The sequence below is a fragment of the Thamnophis elegans genome, chromosome 16, assembly GCF_009769535.1.
Source record: "Thamnophis elegans isolate rThaEle1 chromosome 16, rThaEle1.pri, whole genome shotgun sequence".
Taxonomy (NCBI): domain Eukaryota; kingdom Metazoa; phylum Chordata; class Lepidosauria; order Squamata; family Colubridae; genus Thamnophis; species Thamnophis elegans.
The window spans coordinates 37,569,619-37,578,384 of NC_045556.1; the positions used below are offsets into that span (position 1 = coordinate 37,569,619).

Sequence of the window (8,766 nt, forward strand, 5' to 3'; positions counted from 1 at the left end):
TCGCCGCCGCCTCTGCACGGGGCTCGCTCGCTACGGGCAGAAGCGAAACTGCACTTCTCCGCCTGAGATCTCGGCGGAGATGCCGGCGGCGTTTCTCCGCAGCGAGCTGTAATCGGGCGCGCCATCTCCCCCTCCCCCCCCCGCGAGTCCCGCGTGTGCGCGCGCGCCCCGCCCCTCCGGCCCCGCCCCCCCCGCGGCTGGGAAGAAAGGCGCAAGACTTTCCCACGCTCCCGGGTTCACGGTAATGAGGCCGCGCCGGCCCCGCCCCCGCCGACAGGCCCCGCCCCCGCCTGCAAGGAGGGCCGCCCGCCTCGGACCGCGTCGCTCATGCGGAGGGAGGGGGGAGGGGAGGGTCGCCCCGGCCCCGCGTCCCCCTCACGGGCCCCCCTCGGGCGCGCTCCCAAGGCTGCCGCTCCGGGAGAGGAGAGGAGAGGCTCCCCTCGGGCACAAAGCGGCAAGCCCCACTCTGCGCGCCCAGGTAGGTGTGAGGAGGGCGCCCCGCGGAGCTGGCCCCCTTCCCACCCGCTGAAAACGAAGAAAGAGCCACATTTCCCACCGGGCCTGGGCAGGAGTCTGCCCCGCTCGCTCCCCAGCCTCAGGCCCAACTGGAGCTGTTGTGCGAAGGGCCTCCGTTTCCCCCTCCAGCCTGGCCCAAGGACCCCCCTCCCTGAGGAGCCGGAATGATTGGGGAGGGGGGCTTTGCTGCCCCGAAGCTCAGGACTGGAGGGCGGGTGGGGGGGCGCTACTTTCCTGCCAGCCCTGATTGATATTCATGCGAAGAACAAGGTGGCTCCAGCCCCTCCCCCTCCTCGCCCCCCCCCCACAAGCCCCGCCTGAGAAAGTGCCCCCAAAGCTTCCTTGGCTGCCTGGCGGTGGGTGGCTGGGTCGCCCCTCAGGCAGAAGAGCAGGGAGAAAAGCGGCTCTCGCTCGGAGGCAGAGGTGGTCCTGCCGGTCCTTGCCCTGAACGGCTCTCTCTGGAGAGTCCAGGCTCCTTTCATCTTGTTCTAAGGGCTCCTTGGCCAGTGCCTGGGTTTTTTCTCACGCCCCGGTTGCCCCCTGTCTCTCCCCCCCCCCCCTCTGTTCCACTTTCAGTTTTCTTCCTCTTCCCCCCTGAAATTGATTGAGTCAGCAGTTCCTTTGTGGGCTTGGCTGCTGCGGCTTCTGCCTTTTGTTTGCCCAGCAATCTTTTCAATAGATCTGCTTCCTGATAAGGGCCCCCTGCCTCCTCCTGCCCCATGTAAACTGAGTCCTCCCTTTGGGGAGCAGGCCCTATGGCAGAAAAGAGGCCTCTTTCTGAAGCAGGCAGGGACCCACAGACCGCCTGGAACCAAGGGGGCTCCTGCACCCCACCTCTCCCCCTCTAGCCTCTCCCAGGGTCTCCACCAGGGGGGCAGGAGCTGGAGGAAGAGGTAGAGGCCCTGGGGGGCTGGTTTTTTGCACCCCATCACAAAGCCTTTACTTGCTATTTTTCTGCCAAAATTGCCAATAGCAGCCCTTGGAAACCACAAGAAAAGTGCGCTCACATTTTGTGTTCTAAAGCAACAACTGGGGACAGCAGAGGAACCTTTTCTGGAAGATCTTTCCAGTGGGTTTGCTGGCATTTCTAGCAGTTGTCTGGACCAAGGAGGGAGCTGAGGTTGTGCTGCCCCCTCCGCCCAAGCCCCCAGGTTTGTTGCCTAGAATTTAAGCCAGACCGTTGACGTTACTTGGGCCTGCTTGGTCTTCCAGGATGCCCTGGATCCTTCCGCTGGGACCCGAGGACAGCAACAGCAGGCAGGGGGCGAACCTGACAGTCACTTGCTTGTTCCTTTGGGGCTGAGCAAACAGGTGAGTTACCGGGCCTTTCAAACAAGCCAGTTTGTTGTTTCTTGAGCCAGGGAATTGTGCTGTAGTTTATTTTGTTGGAGTCGTGTGGGTGGGATGCCCAACGGGGAGCCCTCCAGAGAGAGCGAGGCAGGAGGGGCATCTGGGAGATCTGTGGGGTCTGAAAGCTACCGAGGGTCCAGGGGGGGGGCAGCTGCTTCAGCCCCTCGGACTTCACAGGGTTTCTTTTCACCAAAGGCTCTGCCTTTTCAGAGTTGGAGCAGCAGAGATCCAGCCAGGCAAGCATTTTCTGAGCAGAAAGTAAGAGGGATGGTAGCAACCCCTGTTGAATTTCTGCCTCACAAGCTTGTTTTAAAAGTGCAGGAGCTGTTTTGGGAAAGGGGTGCCTTGTCAGCTGGCTCCTTTTACTCAGGAGTTGGGCTGATGGATGAGCCTGAGTCTTTTCCCGAGGAGGAGGGGGGGAGAATTGGGAAATGGGGGTTGGGGAGCCTCAGAAGAAAGACATACCCTCCGCTCTGCTCCTCCTGAGCCCAAACCCCTCCTGGGCTGCATCTGCCCCTTCCTTCCCTGCCCCTGGGAAGACCAAGTGGGGGGCAGCAACAGCCCCCCTTTTCCTCTCGACCCGGGCTGGAAGAGGAGCTCTCGCAGGCCAAGACTGGCAGGGCGACCCCCGGTGCTCTCCTGGCCCCTCTGACTGCCGCAATGCGAGCGAGGACAGAGCGCGGCCGACCCTGGGAAGCCCCCCCCCCCCTCCAGACACACAGACACACACACCTCGGGCCGTGCGCAGGGAAGGCGGGGCTCTGCCGTCCCGCCCTCGCCAGGCGGCGGCCAATGGGCTCCCGAGAGGGTGGGGAGGGCCGGGCCTGGGCCATTGTTATGCAAATGTCACGGGGCCGCCTAAAAAGTGCCCCCGCCGCCCGCCCGCTCAGTCCCCGGCCGACCCGCGGCGCCCGCCGCCCGTAGCAGCCCGCCCGCCCGCCCGCCAGCCACCCTCGAGCCAGGCGCCCATCCCGGGCGCGGTGCGGAGCCAGGAGCCCGGCGTTGCGCGGCGGCGAAGCGGGCCGGCCGGCCTCTCCGGGGCCCGCGCTCCTCGCCCATGCGGGGCCGGGCGCGGCGCCTGCCCCGTCGCCAGCCGGGCGCGCAGCCATGAGCCAGGCGGAGCTGTCGGCCCCCCGCGCGGCGCCCAGCCAGCGCGTCTTCCAGGAGGCGGTGCGCAAGGGGAACACGGCCGAGCTGCACTCGCTGCTGCAGAACATGAGCAGCTGCGAGTTCAACGTCAACTCCTTCGGCCCCGAGGGCCAGACGGCGCTGCACCAGTCGGTCATCGATGGCAACCTGGAGCTGGTCAAGCTGCTGGTCAAGTTCGGCGCCGACATCCGGCTGGCCAACCGCGACGGCTGGAGCGCCCTGCACATCGCCGCCTTCGGGGGCCACCAGGACATCGTCCTCTACCTGATCACCAAGGCCAAGTACTCGGCCGCCGGCGGGGGAGGCGGCGCGGGGGGAGGCGGCCGCGGCTGAGCGCGCTCCGGCAGCTCCATGGCGGCGGTGGCGCCCCGAAAGCCCTCCGGCCCGCGGGCGAGCGCGGCGGCGCCTCCGTCAACCGAGCCCGCCTGGAGGACGGAGCGCAGGAGAGATGCGCGCTGTTGGCCGGCCGGCGCCGCCACTCGGGCCGAGGAGACGCGGGCGCCGGCCCGGACCTCCCCGCCCTTCGGGAGCCGCCGCGCTCCGACCCGCCACGGCTCTGCCTCTCATCTACCTCGGTTCTTCCAGTGTTGGCTCCCCCGCTCGCTCCTTCCTTCCTTGGGGCCGACCATCTGCTGCCTACCGCGCCCCGGACCTGGTTCTCCGCCGCCAGCAGCTGCCACGGCCGCTCCCCTCCCAGCCCAGCCGCGGGGCGCTTTCCCCGATCTCCGGCTCTTGCTCCGGAGCAAGACGCTCGTCGCATTTGTCTGGTGTCCAGACCGAACTCGCCCCTCCCCGGCGCAGCCCTCTCGGCCTCCCCGCTCGCTCTCGCCCTCCTGGCCGCCTTTGGATCCGCTCTGCCGGAGGGCGGGCGGGCCAACCCCCCCTTCAAAACGGGTGAATTTCGCCCGGCTCTTCCGCGGAGAAAGGGGGCGCTTAGGAAGCTTCTCCGAAAGATCGAGGGCGCCCCCTGCTGCTGATGGAGGGAAAGCAAAACTACTGAAACCCGAACCTTTCGAAGGAGGCGATTTCCACGCGGGGGTCGCTTCGGAACGGAGCAGGCCCCGCCGTGCCCCGAAACTGACTGCCCCGTGTGCCTTCGATGCTGCTCTTGAGTCTCTGCCTGGTGTGGTGCGCCCAGGCAGCCCCCCATGAATGTCGAGGAAGCCACCCGCCTCTTCTGCCCCCCTTTTCGTGTGCACTAGAGAGAGAGAGAGAGAGAGAAATATCCCTTTCACCGCCATATCACCCGCGCCTCTTCTCCCCCCCATCAAATAGCCATTAAACCTTTTAAAATATAGTTTTTCACTGTGTTTGGGCTGCGCTTTAAGTATTTATCTTGTACGTGTGCAAGGATGTGTGTGAACATGAATAATTAGTGACTTGAGCGTTTATGTTTGAAGGGATGTTTATTTTGGTAGTTCAGAAAATGCAGTTTTTTTGGAGCAGTTGCTATTCGGTTTATTTCTTCCCTAATTCCTGCAATAATTCTCCCCCCCCCCCCAATTGCACTGAGTTATTTTGCTATCTCCCGTTCCTCCATGCCCTCCCCCAAAAGGGAGCCTGTTTTCTGCAGCCCCCTCCTCCTCCTCGCTTACTCTGACTGGTTGATTTGCAAGGAATGGGGCTGGGGCTTCACCAGCCCTGGTGGGAACTGCTGGGGGGGGTTGCGGGGGTGGCCCTCCTGACTGTGGCGTTTTTAGTCTGTGCTTGGCAGGGAGAACCAGTTCCTTTTTTTTTTTTCAACTTTGAGGGGGGTGTTTTAGAGTTGCACATGATTTCTTTTTTGTCTTAAAACAAGATTTGCCACAATAAAATGTCATAACATTTATGGCATAGTTATTAAATGAGAAAATAAAAGTAGGTTGTATTCAGAAATCCAAGATCAGATTTCAGTTTTAGGAAAAGATCTTGGTCGAAAGCCCGTTTTTCTAAAGAAGACTCATGTAAAGATGTTAACACATATTTATATTTTTATATATGAAAAGTATACCTTTGGAGACTGTGAAACCCTTTTCCCCCCCAGGGGGTGTGCGGTGTGAAATAAAATATCCATGAGGCTTGTTCTGTTGCCTGGTTTCTACCATCCCCCACTCTTGCCTAGAACTAGTGGGAAAATCCCCTCCCCCCCCAAGAGGTGGTTCCCCTCCCCCCCCCTGCTATGGGAACTGAGTTGGGAAGATCTGCCTTTGAGGTCCTTTCTCTGAGCTGGCCAATGAGGTTCCTTCCCACAGGGATCTGCTAAGCATCCTTGCTCTTAAACCAAGAGCTGCCCAACTCAGTGGGACTTGTGCTCTTCGGCTGACACAGCAGGAGGGAGTAAATGTGATATTTTCTATGCAACCCTGTAAAGCCGGGGTGTGCAAACTTGGGAACTTTTAAGACTTGTGGGCTTCAACTCCCAGAATGGCTGGATGAGGAATTCTGGGAGTTGAAGTCCATAAGTCTTAAAAGTTCCCAAGATTGCACACTCTTGCTGTAAAGGTATTGAATGTAGCCAGGTGTTATGTGTGTCATCCCCCCCCCCCCAACTGAGACATAAAAGGGAAGGTGTTATTTGGCTATTTTGTGCTGCTGGATCCTTTGTGCCAAAATGGGAAATGTCTCTTGCCTTTCTTTAAAGAGGAAGAGGGGGTGTTTTGAGATGCACCAGTTTTGCGCTGAATCATCTTCAGGTCTATTAAATATTTTTCTTGGGAAAACACATTCGCCTTTGTGGGGGGAAAAACCAGACATTGGAAGAAGTTGACCCGCAGATTACTTAAGTGAGCAGCCGTTTGCTACACCGTGGTCTTGTTTCTACCCCCCCCTTTTTTTTCCTAGGTGGCAAATACCTTTCTTAATTATGTTAATTAATTTGTGGAGAATTTTAGGCTTATGTTGAAGCTTTTATGTGGCTCACTGTATGATCACTTTTTAACTGGATGAAAGGGCTTGCAAGGCTGTACGGGGTTGGGTGTGTGTGTGTGTGTTTCTGAGTATATCATAGCATTGTGTAGTCCCAGGGTGAGAAAATTATAAATAATTTTTCCACTGATCTTTTTATATAAAAACATGTTCCTATGTTCGTGTGTGCCTTGTTTTTCTTTTCCAACCACAGGCTGCGATTTCAAGGAAGCTGCGGAGGGGCAGGGAGCGAGAAGCGGGCAAGGCTCACGGACAAGGGGGCGGGTGTGTGTGTGCGTGAGAGAGAGAGAGTGGTGCCCTTGTCTTGGACTACAACTCCCATCATTCCTCGCCAAGAGGGAGAGTCGGGACGGCCTGGAAGGCTGCCAGGGAACGGGATCAAACTGCAGCGAATTTAGCAGGCCTGGGACTGATGGAAGGGAGTTCTGAAGGAGAGCCTCCATTGCCAGGAGCAGTTCAGAGCATCCGGATGGCTTTGGGCTGTAGCTCCTCACCTCTTTTGACAGAAGAAATCCCCCCCCCCTTGGTTTCTCTCCCTTGCTGAGTGTTAAGTGGGCACAAAGGCCCCAGAGGAGATTCCGACAATATCTGGAGGGCCACTGGGTCCCCACCCAGCAACCATGGGAGGGCACCTGGTTGTGCAGGGTTCTTGAGGCTGGCATCCTTATATGGGGTGGCATTTCTGCCCTGAAGTGGTGGCAGGAAGCTGGCCTTCACTGAACCAGGGCAGCGAATGGGGTGGGCTGCCTCAGCCTGTTGCCCCAGGCAGTTGTGCCATCTGGCAATGAGGCCACTCGCTAAGCAAGTGGTAGTTTCCTAGAAGGCAGAGGTTTCTCCACCCCCCCCCCCCACGGGGGCTTTCAAGATGCCCTGCCCTTGTGGAGGGGGGAGATGGAGCACAGCCACTGCGTACCGTGGAGGTCCGATTGGGCCCCTTGCCTTGGCCTGCTAGGGCAACGGATGCCCCTCGGCACCACTCTGGCTCCTGGCAGGGCTGGAGATGGGGATGGGATGCCTGCCTCCTCTTAATCCCACACCAGAATCAGGCAGAAATGGGGAAGGGTCCTTCCTTTGGTCTCTGAAGCAGCACAGCCCCTTAAGTCCTCCAGGTTTAGCCTGTACAGCATTAGCCGATCCTCCGAGGGCCTGGGCTACCCTAGAGCAGGGCAGGGCAGCCTGGGGGGGGGGGCGATGGCACTCGCCCCTCGGTACAGCAACCTTGAGCCCCTTTCCCACGGCTGGCACCTGGGCAGGTTGCTTTGTGGTGTGGGAAACCCTGCCAGCTGGGTTGAGAGTTTCTCCAGCAGCTCTGGGCATTTTGGATTGCAAGGTGGGCTGAGCTGAGGAGAGAGAGAAGATGCCACGGGGCATCGAAAGAAGGGACGGGGGTGCTCCCCCACTTGGCTACCAAGGAGGCTCCTGGGCCCCTCCAGCCCTGGACGGTTGGCCTTCCACCAAACTCCCAAGCATCAACACTGTGTGGTTTTTCTCTTTAAAAACTTCTTTTTTCTTTGGCTGCTCTAGGCCCTTGCCAGCCTGTTATTCTCATTCGATGTTATTTTTCCGAATCTCATTGTCCTGTGTTGCCTTGCGAGACCGAAACCTGAGAAAGAATTCTGAACTGCTCAAGTGTTTCCTGCAATTGTCTCCCGTTTTTTTGTTTGTGCGGCTGGCTCCAAAACAGATGGAGGAGGGCACCGCTCAGTCTTGGGCGGGCAGGAGGGGGAGGCCGAGGGCTTCGTTTCCCTTGTGATTGACGCACAGGAGAGAAAAAAATCCCTCATCCATCAGAGGGGCGGGGTGTCCGCTTTGAATGTCTCCTTATCCGAAGTGATTGTGGGGTGGGGGGGTCTGGTTGCTGTGGAGTCTGGGGGAGGGGGGTTAGGTCTGCATCACCCACAGACCAGGAACCCAGTTGGAAAAAATGCTGCTTTTACATTAAAGGTTTTTGGAGGGAGGTGGTGACTGAATGGGCACAGCAAATCTGCCCAGGTTCTCCAGAGGGGCCCTTCTTCAGCAGGGCCTTTGCATTGGGTGTGAACTGGCTCCCCCATGCACCCCCCCATGCCCTTCTGCAACCAGCTCCCAGGGGAGAGGCCCCTCCTTGTCTTGGCCCCCGGCCAGAGGGGGTGAGTGGAGGTGGCCCGCCTACCCAGCTCTTCCGACACGCAGGGTGGACCTTCTTGGTGGCAGGGCCTTTTGTGAGCCTGGGGTCTTTCCCACACCCTCGTCTTGGTGGGGCTGCCGAGGGGAAGGCGGCCCCCTCCCTCCCCTGTGTGCAGAACGGGGGTCTCATTCAGCCCCTCTTCCTGGGTCACCTCTTCCCCCTCCCCCGCCACGCAGCTCTTTTCTTCCCCCAAGACGGGCTGGTTCCCTGCACCCCTCGCCCCCCCCCCTCTGGCTCCTTTCAAAGCCGCATTGAGGCCCTCTCTGCCCCCCTCACCCGCCCCCCCCACTGTTCCCCTTCAGCCTTTTTCCAGCTATTCATTCCCAGGGCAGCCCCTCCCTCCTCCCCCTGCTCCCCTCTCTCAAGCAGCTGGTATGCTAATGAGGGTCCCCAGAAAGGGGCGGAGGGGGCACTGCAGAAGCCATGCCAGGAGCAGCCACCGAACAAAGGAGGCTCCCACCAGCCCCCCCCCCCCCAGCTTTTCACATTCAAATCCATTAAACAGGGAGCTCCAGTTCCTCATTCAGAGCCCTGCATTAAATCCAGGAGGGAGGGAGGCTGTTTTGCCTAGGCTGGTGGGTGGGAGGCCTGGCCCAGAGGGGCCGGGCAGGGAGCTGCAGAAGGCCTCGGGCAAAGGGTCCTCCTGACCCACTCCCAGGTATTGGTGGTCCTGGATGAGA

The 8,766-nt window shown here is 59.7% G+C and overlaps 1 protein-coding gene across 1 annotated transcript; it reads left to right on the forward strand.

Annotated features, from left to right (window-relative positions):
- Window positions 1-281: 281 nt before the first annotated feature.
- On the forward strand, window positions 282-6,075 carry NRARP (NOTCH regulated ankyrin repeat protein). Its single transcript, XM_032233586.1, has 2 exons — window positions 282-478; window positions 1,729-6,075. Exon 2 carries the CDS (start codon window positions 2,974-2,976, stop codon window positions 3,346-3,348), a length of 375 nt encoding a protein of 124 aa, XP_032089477.1. The 5' UTR covers window positions 282-478; window positions 1,729-2,973; the 3' UTR covers window positions 3,349-6,075.
- The last annotated feature ends 2,691 nt before the right edge of the window (window positions 6,076-8,766 follow it).

Excerpts from the sequence above, each read along its gene's own strand:
- NRARP (XM_032233586.1), top strand. The coding sequence starts at position 2,974 with ATGAGCCAGGCGGAGCTGTCGGCCCCCCGCGCGGCGCCCAGCCAGCGC.